The sequence below is a fragment of the Carcharhinus amblyrhynchos genome, chromosome 3 (genome assembly GCF_965287045.1).
Source record: "Carcharhinus amblyrhynchos chromosome 3, sCarAmb.v2.hapA, whole genome shotgun sequence".
Lineage (NCBI taxonomy): Eukaryota > Metazoa > Chordata > Chondrichthyes > Carcharhiniformes > Carcharhinidae > Carcharhinus > Carcharhinus amblyrhynchos.
In genome coordinates, this window is record NC_137326.1 from 30,026,451 (window position 1) to 30,040,926 (window position 14,476).

At 41.7% G+C, this 14,476-nt stretch overlaps 1 protein-coding gene across 1 annotated transcript in view; it reads right to left on the reverse strand.

Annotated features, from left to right (window-relative positions):
- Positions 1-14,476, reverse strand: part of dnah12 (dynein, axonemal, heavy chain 12) — a 193,715-nt gene that overhangs the window by 64,501 nt on the left and 114,738 nt on the right. Inside the window, exons 44-47 of the mRNA XM_080182788.1 lie at positions 14,300-14,461; positions 11,672-11,866; positions 5,925-6,058; positions 1,846-2,008 (exon numbers count right to left, since the gene is read on the reverse strand). Of these exons, the coding sequence (XP_080038914.1) occupies positions 1,846-2,008; positions 5,925-6,058; positions 11,672-11,866; positions 14,300-14,461 (654 nt within the window). The remainder of the gene's footprint in view (positions 1-1,845; positions 2,009-5,924; positions 6,059-11,671; positions 11,867-14,299; positions 14,462-14,476) is intronic.

Sequence of the window (14,476 nt, forward strand, 5' to 3'; positions counted from 1 at the left end):
TAAGCAGTCTCAACCGGGACAGCAGTGGATGCTATGTAGTTTCTGGATTATTAGGTTAAGGAACAGTGGCCTCCCACTCCAGATTGTTTTCCAATGGTTTCCATGTTTGATCAGGATCATTTGTGATATTGCCAGCAATTGAAAAACCTCCCTATCAGTGCTCACAGTTGAGGTTCATACATTGAATAACATTTGGGTGAGCTACTGGATGGTTGTTAGTGCCATTGAAACCACATTCCACCATGCATGATCATCGTGCTTTAGCAAAGGGAAAAACTAGTTTTGTGTCCATCAGTACAAATCTTAACACTTTAATTGTTTAAAATTTTAGAAATCTATTGAAATTAATACATTTGAAATTTGAAAAGCTTTCTCGTAGAAATAGTTTGTGGAGAGTTAATTGTGAAGTTGAGCTGGTTCAGTACAGACATATTCTGTGCAATCTTTCTGTCCCGCCCGCCATAAGAATCACAGCGGGCAGGACATGGACCATGCAAAGGTCCGTTGACCTCAGGTGGGATTTTTGGCTTTGGGGCGAGTTCAGCCGGAAAAGCCTGCCCCTTGGCAACACATTTTAAACTTGAGCAGTACTAAACTTCCCTATCTTAGACGATATCAAACTACATACTCCAAAATTAACTTCCATGCAACAGCATACTTTAAACATGAATCTATTTTAGTCCATATTCAATAAAAGTACACACAGAATTATGGGCAGTTATAAACTAGTAATAAACTCACTGTAATATATGCCACATGACAGAAGCACAGTGACAAAATATCTTGCACCTACCTGAACTGTCTTTGGCCAGGGGGAGAGAATTTTGAGAATTTTCGATCATGAAATTCTGAAGAATAGGCTAATAATTTAACCTATTTCTTTAGGAAAAGAAAGACTTGTATTTATATAGCGGCTTCTATGACCACTAGATTTTCCAAAGCAGTTTACTACTAATGAATTACTTCTGAAGTGTAATCACTATTTTGTATTGCGATAGCAAGCTGTACACAGCAAGCTCCCATAGATATGATGGTGACCAGATAATCTGTTTTTAGAGATGTTTATCGAAGGATAAATAGTAGCTAGGACAGCAGGAAAAATGCCCCTGCTTTTTTTCAAATTATTGATGTGGGATCTTTATGTTCATCTGAGAGGGCCTTGGCTTAATGTCTCATCTGAAGGCTAGCTCCTTTGACAGTGCAGTGCTTCCTCAGTACTCCACTGGACCGTCAACTTTGATTTTGTGCTCAACTCCTAGAATGGAAGTTGAACCCACAACCTGCTGACCTAGAAGCAAGAATATCACCAATTGAGCCATGGCTGAAATCTGGGGCACGATTTTATGGCCTTGCTTATCCCGAAACCTGAAAATCCCACTCAAGGCCAACGGAATTTTCCGTGGTCCGATCCTCACCCACTCCAATTCCCGAGGCAGGTGGGATGGTAACGTTCCAGCCCTAGTCTTGTAAATAGATTGGGCTTTTATCTTTATTCCTAAACTGCCAAGTAATTGCCTTATTAAAACTTATAATTAATCATGCATGGATATTCCTCTGCACTGATGATTTCACAAAAGCCTCTCTGTCTGAGCATGCTCTTTGGAGAAATTTATGATTTTGTAATGGTGGAAAGGCCACTAAACTACAGGTTAATTTCAAAACTAAATGAAAGGTAGGATTCTCCAGTCTACCTGTGGAAGGACCTGTTGCGAATGGGAATAGAAAATTTGGCTGACAACCAAATTCCTTTAGGTTTCAGAAGCATGAGAAAATAGAGAGGATGGAAAATTTTGGTTGAAGAATGTGAGATTTTCTAAGTTTTCTATTTGTTTTTTGTTCATTTACCTGTGACTCAGCAAATGCCAGTTTATCCAATCCATTTGTGTATCGTTTTTTAGCTTTCAGCACAGTATCACGCTTCTGTGTTAAGAGTAGACGAAAAGCAGCAATAAGCTCCAGGTAGGATGTGGGAGTGACATAATTATGGCGATTTAGCTCGTGAAGAAACCTAAAACAAATAAATATTGTGAAACTTCACATTGGTGTCAAATTCACAGATGATGGGCTGCGTTTTACAAGGCAGTGATCCCGATCCACGATACTCCACTCCCAATCTCTGAAAAGTTGGGAGGGAGTCCACCCATGATATTACTGCCTGCCCTGCAGCGATTTAATGCTTGGGGCAGTGTTAATTGCTCCAAGGCAAGACTTTTGCTCCAGTTTTGGGAGGAGGATCCATCTTAGAGAAGGCCCAGCCAATCAGATGGCTGGAAAGTGTGTAATCCCAGCTGTGGCAAAGTAAACCCGGAGTATTTCTGGACCCAGGCTGACAAGTCCTGAAAGGGGCATGAAAAAGATGAGGATTGGGTATGAGGGGTTGGGAGTTGTTGGGGTGTGTGTGGCGGGGGGAGGAGAGGGCTTTGTTACGGCTGCCTCCAATGGGCCCATGACCCTGCAAAGGAGGTTCACCCCTGTAAGACAGAGGGCAGCAGAAGGCTGGGTAGCAGGCAAGCGACGTGCTGCATATCATGAGCCCCCTTGTCTTCAAACCCGTTAACATGGGAGCTTAAAATCCAGCCTATATAATGGATTAAATAAGGAATTGCCTGGATCAGCTAGAAAATCTCAAAACCCACGGCTTGAGGTGTGCACTGGGGGTGAAAACCCCAGTATGTTGTGAATCATACTACAGCAATTGAATTCTGTTCTCAGTCACTAGATTTTTAAAGCAACAATTCCCATAACAGGAAAACAGGTTTGTATTGTTTAAAAACAAGTTTCACACTACACTGGAGTTATACTCAAGTCAAAGGGCCCTTCTTAAGGGAGCTACATTCTACTGTATTCCAGACCTGGTTTAGATTTGCCATTACAATTTGAGCTTTATTAAATCCCTTTCTCATGCTCAACACAGTCTGCTTTAATTGCCAAGCCTGGAGTGAGCAGCTTAAATAGTTTGTGATAATTTTGTCCTGAACAAATAGCAGACCAGTATAGTGCCTCGAATTTAACAGATAAATTTCCACTGTGCATTCGTGTCGTCTCTGAATAGAATACTATTATCGATCACATTCAAGTATTTTTTAACAGGCTAAACTAACACAGTTAAGTCTTATTTGCAGTCACTAATGAAAGGAAACAGTGAGCTTTTATTTTAACCCCCATTTTGATGGACAAAATGCAACCAAGTGTAAAACACTTTTATAACCCTAAAATTAAGGCATACGGAATTTTAATTCCTGGGCAATATTTACATGCTGCCAGCACAGGCAGTGGCCTGACAGGAATAAGATGATGGGAAAATAAAAGATAGGACCATATGTCCCATCAAACCGCTCCACCGTTCAATACAATCATAGTTGATCTTGGTTTCAACTCCATTTCCCAATATTCTCCCCTTGATTCCCTGAGACACCAATATTTGTCTTCCCAGCCTTCAATGTATGGAGCATTCACAACCCCTGGAATGAAGAAATTTCTCTTTATCTCGATCTTAAATGATTGACCTTTTATCCTGAGACTGTGCCCCCCCCAACACTCATGTTCTTGATTTCCCAGCCTGTGGAAACAACCTTTCACTGTCAACCCCACCGGGGCCCTTCGAAGTCTTGTATGTTTCTAACTTGTCTAAACTCCAGAGAATATAGGCCTATTTTATTCATTCTCTCAGGAAACCCTTTCTCTAGGGACTATCTAGTGGACCTTCGCTTTCTGTGCAAATATAGCCTTCCTCGAATATTGACACCAAAACAGCACACAGTTTTCCAAGCATATCCTCATCAGAGGCCTGTACAATTGTAGCAATACTTATTTAATGGTTGGTTAACTAATAGCCACTTAAGGCCCTCAACTCATCCCAGTTTCTATTTTACCAGTGGCAGTTCTACACCCGTCCACCTCACCCCACCTGCCAGCCTGGACCCAGTTACAGTCCAGACTTACCTGAAGTCAGAGTCCCTTTTTATAGGGCAGTCAGCAGTCCAGCCGTGGACACTCTGCAAAGTCTGGTGCTGCTAGGACTATAGGTTGGTGAAATGGTTGGACATGTTGGAGATAAAATTTACTGCAGCAAAGTGTGAAGTGATTCAGTTAGATAGGAAGAACACAGAGGGACATTATAAACTAAAGTTACAGCTCTAAGGTGGGTTCGGGAGAAGAGGGGTATTGGTATATATGCAAATAAATCATTGAAGATGGCAAGACAGGTTGAGGGGCTGTTAATAAAGCATACAGCATCTATAGCCTTTATTACTAGTGGCATCATGTACAAAAGCAAGGAGGTTATATGCGACTTGTATAGAACACTGGTTCAGCCTCAATAGGAGCAGTCTAGTCTGAGGCCACACTTTAGGAAAGATACAAAAGCATTAGCGAAAGAACAGAAAAAATCTGTGACAATGGTTCCAGAAATGATGAATTTCAGTTACATTGATAAATTGGAGAGCATACAACTGTTTTCCTTGGAGAAAATTGACGGGAGATTCAATAAAGGCATACAAAATCAGAGTGGATAAGGAAAAACTGTTGCCATTGGTAGAAGAATCAAGAAAAAGAGGGCACAGATTTAAAATAATTGGAAAAAGCAACAACGGAGACATGAAAAAAAACCTTATCATGCAGTGAGTGATTGGGGTCTGAAATGCATTGCCTGAGAATGAAGGTAGGTTCAATTAAGGCATTTTAAGAATGAACTGGATTAAGGAGAGGCTGGACAGATTGGGACTTTTTTTCTGGAGCGTAGGGTGATCTTATAGAGGTCTATAAAATAACGAAGGACACAGATCAGCTAGATAGTCAATACCTTTTCCCAAAGGTAGGGGTGTTTAAACCTAGATGGCATAGGTTTAAGGTGAGAGGGGAGAGATGTAAAAGGGTCCAGAGGGGCAATTTCTTCACTTAGAGAGTCGTGAGTGTCTGAAACAAGCTGCCAGAGGTAGTAGTAGAGGTGGGTACAATTTTGTCTTTTAAAAAGCTTTTAGACAGTTATGTGGGTAAGATGGCTATAGAGGCACATGGGCCCAAAGTGGGTAATTGGAAATAGCTCAGTGGTTAAAAAAAGGGATGGCATGGACAAGTTGGCTGAAGGGCCTGCTTCCATGCTGTAAACCTCTATGACTCTAATACCTGAAAAGAATGAATGTGAGGAGAAGACAGGGGAACCAAGATAAATTGCTCCTTTGGAGAGCTAACGGACAGAATGATCTCCTTTTGTGTTGTAACCATGTTGTGATTCTGAAATAGAGAGTGGAAGTCTTGCCTTGTAGCAATTAACTTTGCTCTCGTCATTAAATTACATGGACCACAATGCCCTGTAAAATCAAGCTCATGGAGGCTAATTCCAGTTTCTGTGGCTATATGGCCTGTGGCATAAAAACTTTGCTGTCTACGAGGAGGCATGTGGTTATTTCTGTGACTACATCAGCTAGGGGTGTGTGGTTCTCTGTGGATATACCTTTGTACAGGAGTCTGTGAAGCTCTTGCTGCCACAATCCTGCCTATTTCAAAAAGATTGGTGGACTATTTGAATACAGGCTTCAACTAGCCTTGGACTTCCTATAGTCTGTTTTCTTGCCAATCAGTGGGAATGGCAGTGGCTCAAGAGGATTGGCACATATTGCAATCCCTTGTGATAACATCACATCAGCTCCTCACATTCCTTAAATGGTTATAAATGGGCATCTAGGCTGCCTTCATGTAAAAAACAGCATTGGTTAAAGAAAGAGCTAGTGATAAGCCTCTGTCATGATTCATTGTGTTTTCCATTCCTGCCTGGCCATTTAAAATCTGTGTAATTTATTTTCTGGAAACCCAAAGCTTTCAGCTCACTTGAATTAATCATTTTGCTTTTCTAATATGAAGCTGCTGAAGGTGTGTTGAATTTTGTGAACAGATAACAAATATGCAATCTAATATTGCATACTCACTTTGTTGATAGCGTAATAACAGATGTGTGGAAGAATTTACAAATAGGAACAACTTCTCTACGTTCAAAATTTGTCAGTTCCAGAGTTTCAAGAAAGGTGTTCGCAACTCGTTCAAGTGCATCTTCAGGCCATGGCTGTCGAAGAAAATCAAATATTTAAGTAAGAAATGTTTATTTGTTGTTACCAGAAAAGGAATTCAGTGACAATAGGAAATGCATAAAATTACTGGATTTTGAAATGTATAATGATCATAATAGAATTTTTACACTTTTGGTCTAAGGCTTCTGATATACCTCAAAGCCTAAATGTTTACGAAGACCTAACCGCGCTGCAATATTGTAAAACCTCATCCCATTAACTTTAAAATACATTGTCCTAGAATTTGCATTTTGGTGTCACCACAGCACAAAACTGGAGTTGTGCTGTTTACTCCATAAAGTTAATAATACTTAGCTGGTTAATATTAAGTTTAATGTCAAACCATCTCTACACCCAAAATAATTTGCACCACTTCTGAAATTTGCCCACCAAAAACTTCAGCCACACATTTACATAATTTGTGAGTTTCATGCATTCCTAACATCCTTACACTGCAGCTCATTCACACATACCTTTAGATCTTACCAGGCATACACATCCCTCATCCAAACCTACTGAAAGTTAAAGACATTCTGTCCTCTCACTTGCAGGTGAAGGTGATACAAAACAGATGAAAGCCAGAGAACTGAGACTGGTCAGGATGGATACATTCCTTTATCATCCTGGAGGAGATGATCAACTGGATCAATGGCTGCAATGCAATGGAGCTTGGCACATTCAATGCAGCACAGGCCACCCTGGCTGGCAGTAAATTTCTCCAAGTTCTTAACTCATGGCAGATCCTAATCCTCAAAGCACCATGAAATAGAAACTGCTGATGGAGTGAGACAGACCTCCTGATTACTTCACCAAACCCTGTTCCCTATGTCCTACCTCTCCTTATGCTTCTGTACTGTCAGCTGGTAGCTCAAGGTCCGCCCATGGCGGGTGGGACAGGAAAATTCCACAGGCTGAATTACAGGGCATGAGTGGCCTGTAGCTAGGTCAGTGGGATAGGCAAGCTTTAATGCAAACCTCCTGGAGAGTGAACTGGCACATCAGTTCTAGTCCAACCGATTTATTTGATAGTAAACTCACACCTGACAAAGGGACAAACCCCGAAAGCTTGTGAGTTTACTATCAAATAAATCAGTTGGACTTAAACCTGGTGTTGTCAGACTTTTTACTGTGCTTACCCCAGTCCAACGCCGGCATATCCACATCATGACATCAGTTCTACTGGAGGGAACTCAGATGAGGACCTCATTAGGGTGGACCACACTCAGAGAAAACTAATGAATAGGCACACTAAGATGCTTTTTGCATTGACAGTTTTGCCAGATAGCCCCCAGTCACTGTCTAGATGAATGGGCAAGTCTACTTCTACCAAGGCAGAGCTTGGAACCCATCCTAGTCATTAGGAAAGTGGTGAGCAATTTTATGGAGCATCGTCAGGTTGGCCCATGATGGAGTGTCTGCTAATTGCTTTCTCAGCTGCCACAGCAGTATTGTTGGAGTATCAGTGCTGCAGTGGAACATCAGGGAGAGTTTGTGAGTTCCCTCGCTACTGGTATGCAGGCTTTGGCTGCTGCCAATCAGGCTGCATTTGCTCCATTCAGGTAAGGTGATGATAGTAGTGCAATTGATATATATTACGTTTAAGAAGAATGTTAAAAACAATCAGCCTTATACTACAGGCAGTCAGTATGTATGGAGGGAATGCAGCTCAGATTTTTAGAGAGCAAGATAATTACTCATTTCAACCTTGCAAGTGTTTATTTAGAGTTAGACTTCTGTTTACTTAAGTTCTGCTGGAATTTCTGATTAGAGTGATTGACAAGGTCATAAAGTGATAAGGTTATTGTGCAGAACTAGTTCTATAGCAGAGGGAAAAGAAAAACATTTGCAGAAAGTAGTTGCACCTGCAGAATGGTTGAAGATAGAAGGATTTTCCAGGCTTCTAGACCTCTATCTCTCTGTGAAGGAAAGTATGCCTGGGTTTGTTAGTTGTATTTATTTAAAAGTGGACATGGTTGGGACTTATTTTGAACCGGAACAGTCATAAGCTATAGACTAAAGTTGCTTCCTTTCATTTTTAAATATTGTTCAACTGTTAATGGTTAAGCTGCTCCTTTTGTTAAAGTTATATTTAAACTGTGTTATTAAATAAAGTTTGTTTCACTATAAAAGATCCATAGTTTGTCAGAGGGATCATTCCCATAAACAAATATCTTTCCTCACATTTATGTCAAGGTAGAAAAATAGTTGGGGTCTATTCTGTCTTCATAATATACTTGGGATTCTGATCTGGGACACTAATAGTACAGTCAGCTGCCATTATGCATCCATATCTCAGTCCACGACTAAACATACAGGCTGATAGTCCAGCAATCTGTACTCCAACAGATGATGAAGGGTACTGAGATTTTGTCCTGTGAGTACATTAGCATCAAGCAGCATGGTCTCGCTGGTTCTTCCACTACTGCTACTCTGCATGTCCTTGATCATAGAATCATAAAATAGAATTCCTACAGGAGAAGGCCATTTGGCCCATTGAGTCTGCACCAATAACAATTCCAGCCAGGCCTTATCCCTGTAACCTCACATTATTTACCCTGCCAATGTCCCTTATGCTATGACCAATCCATCTAACCTGTACATCTTGGATGTTGTCCCTCAGCTCTTCCAAGAGGACTTTTCCACAGGGATCTGAATTAGACATAATAAGGAATTGCTCAATCCATGTTGGGGTAATTTCTTTCAATTGAAGAAAAGCCTCATTATATGGTCTCACTTGCCCTTTACACGTGCCCTAACAAATTCTCCTTCCTGTCCTGTGCATTCTGCAGAGCAACTGGCACTGCTACGACTGCCCGCATACTTATGCAATGTTATGCAACTCTCTGCTTCTCTGTGATAATCAGAAACCTCACTCCAGTAACTCACCATTATGCTTCCACAACTTTGCCTGAGCACAAAGCTGCAACTTGTTGAGTCCCAGAATAGGGTCCACCTTGCTTGTAGTTTCACGACTGAATAAGAAAGGCATTCTCTACATATTTGTTAACCAGTTACATTATTTATGTGTTGCATGGCATGTTCATCTTTCAACTTCTTCGGATGCAAGCAGAGCTATGTCAGCATACAGCCATGAAAAACAGCAGCACACAAATTAACGTTGTATCCTAGGAATTTTTGATAGCTGCTTCAGCATTGCAATTGGCCTTGCTTGTGAGGAGAACCCACCAATCTTAATGCAGTCTTGTTATTGAGTATTTACCAAACACAATACAAAACATTGTCTTGAGTAAAATAAGCTCTGACAACTGAACAACCAGGAACACTACAGATAGTTACCCGCAGATCCAACCAAAGAACACACCTGCCAACTCAACTGTCCGATCAAGACCTTTGGCCCACACCTTCAGAGCACCCGACATACTCTCATCCCACGTACTCCTTATGTTGGAGATCTCTACTGCCTCCCGAAGATCCACAAGGCCAACACACTCGGTCGTCCCATCGTATCAGGCAATGGGACCCTGTGTGAGAAACTCTCTGGCTATATCGAGGCATCCTGAAACCCTTCGCACAAGGAACTCCCAGCACGTTAGGCGTAGACTAAAATCATGAATAGGTCACTGAGATAGTAGGACGGCGGCGCGGGCTCGTTGGGCCGAAGGGCCTGTTTCCCGTGCTGTGTTGTTCTTTGTTCTTTGTTCTTCTGTCGCGACACTACACACTTCTTGCAGAAACTCAGAACCCACAGACCAGTTGAACCAGGTATGCTCCTTGGCACAATGGACATCTCGGCACTCTACACCGGCATCCCCCACGATGACGGCATTGCTGCAACTGCCTCAGTACTCAACACCAACAACTGCCAATCTCCAAATGTAATTTTACAACTCATCCGCTTCATCCTGGACCACAAGATCTTTACCTTGGACAACCAGTTCTCCATCCAGACACACGGAACAGCCATGGGACGAAATTTGCACATCGATATGCCAATATCTTCATGCACAAGTTCAAGGAAGACCTCTTCACTGAATGGGACCTTCAACTGATGCTATACACCAGATACATCAATGACATTTTCTTCCTTTGGACTCACAGTGAAAAATCAGTGAAAAGACTACACTATGACATCAACAAGTTCCATCTCACCATCAGACTCACCCTGGACTACTCTCCAGAATCATTTGCATTCTTGGACACAGCATCTCCATTCAGGGCCGACACCTCAGCACCTCACTCTACCAGAAGCTCACAGATAACCTCATGATGCTCCACTCCTCCAGGTTCCAACCTGATGTTAAAGAAGTCGTCCCCTATGGACAAGCTCTCTGTATACACAGGATCTGCTCAGACAAGGGGGAATGCAACAGACAACTACAAATGTTGAAAGACACCCTTGTAAGAAAAGCATATGGTGCTTGACTGATCGATCGACAATTCCGACATGCCACAGCGAAAAACCGCACCAAGTTCCTCAAAAGGCAAACACGGGACACGACCAACAGATACCCTTCATTGTCCAGTATCGTCTCCGGAGCGTAGAAACTACACCTTCTTCGAAGTCTTATGTCATCAATGATGATGAACATCTTGCCAAGGCCATCCCCACACTCCCACTACTTGCCTTCAAACAATCGCACAACCTCAAACAAACCATTGTTTGCAGCAAACTATGATGTGGAAATACTGGTGTTGGACTGGGGTAAGCACAGTAAAAAGTCTCACAACACTAGATTAAAGTCCAACAGGTTTATTTAGAAGAACAAGCCACAAGCTTTCGGAGCGCTGTGCAGACCTTTGGTATACAGCAAATAACCCAGCCTTCAGGAGAACAGTGACCAAGACACTGCACAACCCTGCTACAGCAACTCTGCAAGGTGTGATGGATCATGGACATGGATACCACCATCATACGTGAGAACACCACCCACCAGGGACACGGTACATATTCGGCTGGCCAACAAAGTCTACCTCATACATTGCGCTAAAGGATGTCCTGAGGTGTGGTACATCGGTGAGACCATGCAGACGCTACGACAACAGATGAACAGATACTGAGCAACAATCACCAGGCAGGAGTGTTTCCTTCCTGTCGGGAAGCACTTCAGCAGTCAAGGGCATTCAGCCTCCAATCTTTGGGTAAGCATTCTCCAAGGTGGCTTTCAAGAGACACATCACAGCATCGCCAAGCAGAAACTGAAACTCCGCACATGAGGACGGCCTCAACCGGGATCTTGGATTCATGTCACATTACTTGTAACCCCCACCATACTACCTAGGTTTGCAAAATCCTACGAACTGTCCTGGCTTGAGACAATTCACACCTCTTTGGCCTGTGATTATCCCTCTCTCCACGCACACTCTTTGTACTTGATTACCTATAAAGATGTGCGTTCCAACATTTTTTACATTCCAATCTGTAATTATCTTATAATTGTCTTTGCCTATATATGCTTTGTTTGTGAACCTACCTCCACTCACATGATAAAGCAGCAGAGCTCTGAAAGTTCGTGCTTCCAAGTAAACCTGTTGGACTTTAACCTGGTGTCATGAGACTTCTTACTATAATTCTAGTAAATCTCTTCTATACCTCCTCTATCTGAAGGTAGATCCATATTAATATCCAACATTAAAAATATTTAACATACCTGGAACCAGTCAATAGTGCAACAGTTGATGAGCGAAGGGAATTGCCTCAGACGATTTCGGAAAGCATCTCCAATGGGGCTGAAGGCCACAACAACATGTAAGTTCTCCCTGCAGCGACTCACAAAGAAAGCAAAGAGAGCTAGAGGACTGAAGTCAGCATTTTTATTTCCTGCTTGAGCTGCCACGCGGACGCCCTATGAAATTAAAATGAAATTTATTACCAAATGCTGTTAAAAATTTATTCCTATGGTCATCAAATATTACAGCTTTCTTATTTAAATACACTGTCCCTGAAATTCCTTGAATCACAATCTTAATGGTTGTGCCAGCATTGCACGTTGTGATTGATTAATTTGTGGATCTAACAGCCTGTTTACTTTGAGTGAGGATTGTAGTCATGCGTTTTTAAATGACCGAAGAATATAGGAAGGAGCCAACAGAGAATGGTTTGTCAAGTCATAATTTGAAATCTTCACAAATCGGAAGGAACATTTAGTGTCATTTACTTTGTTTGGTTCATGCTAATGAGGTCCACAAATTCTAGAAATATCAATGTTAGAGGCCACCGTGGATTGTTACTTACTTAAAGCGGCAGACAAGAGGAAACTACAGGTCAGTTAGCTTAACAACTGTCACTGGGAAATTGCTGGAATCTACTTTTAAGGAGGCTACAGCAGGGCATTTAAAAAATCGAAATGCAATCAGGCAAAGTCAACATGGTTTTGTGAAGGGAAATCATGTTTGACTAATTTATTGGAACTCTTTGAGGAAATAACAACCTGGATAAAAGAGAACCCATGGAAATGTTGATCCTTAAATTTCCAGAAGGTATTTGACAAGGTGTTACATTAAAGGACACTACACAAAATATGAGCTTATAGGTGGTAACATATTAACATTCTAGGGGATTAGTTAGCTAACAGAGAGTAGACGTAAGTGGGTCATTGTTGAGTTGGCAAGATGTGACAAATGGGGTGCCCCACGCATCAATTATTTACAATTTATATCAATGGACAAAGGGATCAAGTAAATGGTTGTTAAGTTTGCTGATGATACAATGATAGGTAGGAAAGTAAGCAGGGCGGCAAAGTGGCACAGTGGTTAGCACTGCTGTCTCACAGCGCCACGTTCAATTCCCAGCTTGGGTCACTGTCTGTGTATAGCCTGCACGTTCTCCCCATGTCTGCGTGCATTTCCTCTGGTTTCTTCCCACTGTCCAAAGATGTGCACGTTAGGTGGATTAGCCATGCCAAATTCTCCCTCAGTGTACCCGAACAGTGCACCTGATTGTGGTGACTAGGAGATTTTCACATGTGGTGTCTCCCATTCAAAACTGAGATAAGGACAATTTTTTTCTCTCAAAGGGCTGTTAGTCTTTGAAATTCCCTTCCCCAGAAAACAGTGGAGACAGGGTTATTTCACATTTTTTAAGGTGGAGGTCGATACACTCTGACTAACAAGCGAGTTAAAGGCTCTTGGGGCTATGCAGGAATGTGGAACATTCAGAGACCACAATCAGATCAACCATGATCTTAATGAATGGCAGAGCAGGCTCGAGGGGTCGAATGGACTAAGCCTGCTCCTGCTCATGTTTGTATACAATCAGGTAATATGCCTGATTTAAAGGGATTGCTTTCTAAGGAAAATAAGACCGACTGCTTTTTTAAATTATAACATTCTTAAAATTTGAATAAGGTTTGTGAATGGAGTTGATGCTGTTACAACCGTGTCTGCTCAATGTGAAGAACCTCATGGAATCATGGAATTATTAATAATAATCCTAATCGTAATGCAAAATTCAACCTATGATGCATGTGCTTGTTCTTTGCAGAACTATCCAATCAGTTGCACACTCCTGTTTATTTCCCATATAACATCCTTCAACTAACTTCTGGAAATTATTTTTTTGTTACAATCAAGATTTATTTCAGGCTGGGCTCCTGAATCCACTTACAAAAGAGTTTGCACCTTGCACAAATGGTTTATTCTGAAGGAAAATGTTATCCCCAATCTATAGTACAATTGCAAAATTATGCTTTTCAATCGAAGTACAACTACATACAACTATGTATGAAACCTTCCGGACTGAACATTGAGTTCAACAACTTCAGGACATGAACTCTCTCCTCCACCTTCACCCTTCTCCATTTATTTTATTTCATTTTGTTTCTTCTTTTCATCTCATTCATTCATTTTTGTCATCCTTCTTTCTCACTTCCATTTTTTCACTTCTCCATTCCTGCTCTCCACCTTGCTGCCCCCTCCCCCCCAATACCACCCCCAACAAACCTCCCATTTAGCACCTTTCTCAGCCTTCTTCATCCTCATTTACATTTCCATTTACAGCACCACCCGCCCCCCCCCCAATCCCCTCAGCCCCCTTAGCTCTGACGAAGGATCATCTGGACTCGAAACATAGACTCTCTTCTCTCTCCACAGATGCTGTCAGACCTGCTGAGATTTTCCAGCATTTTCTGTTTTTGTTTCAGATTCCAGCATTCACTGTATTTTGCTTTTATCCATGTATTAAACCAAATGCCATCCATTTCAAACCTATAGTCTGATTGTAAGCATTTTTACATTTCATGACATGCAGTTGCACAATTTCAATCATAGATGTTTCACACCTCCATGAGCTCCTGTTTTTCGTCAGCCGCAAAGAGGTTTGGCACTTCGCCAGTATTGAGCAAACTGTCTACATCCTCTAAGAATGCCTCCTCTTTAATTTGTGTGTCAGTAATGAGGAACACTGTGGGCTGACCTTTCATTCCTGCACTTCGAAGCAAATGCTGCCAAAAAAAAAG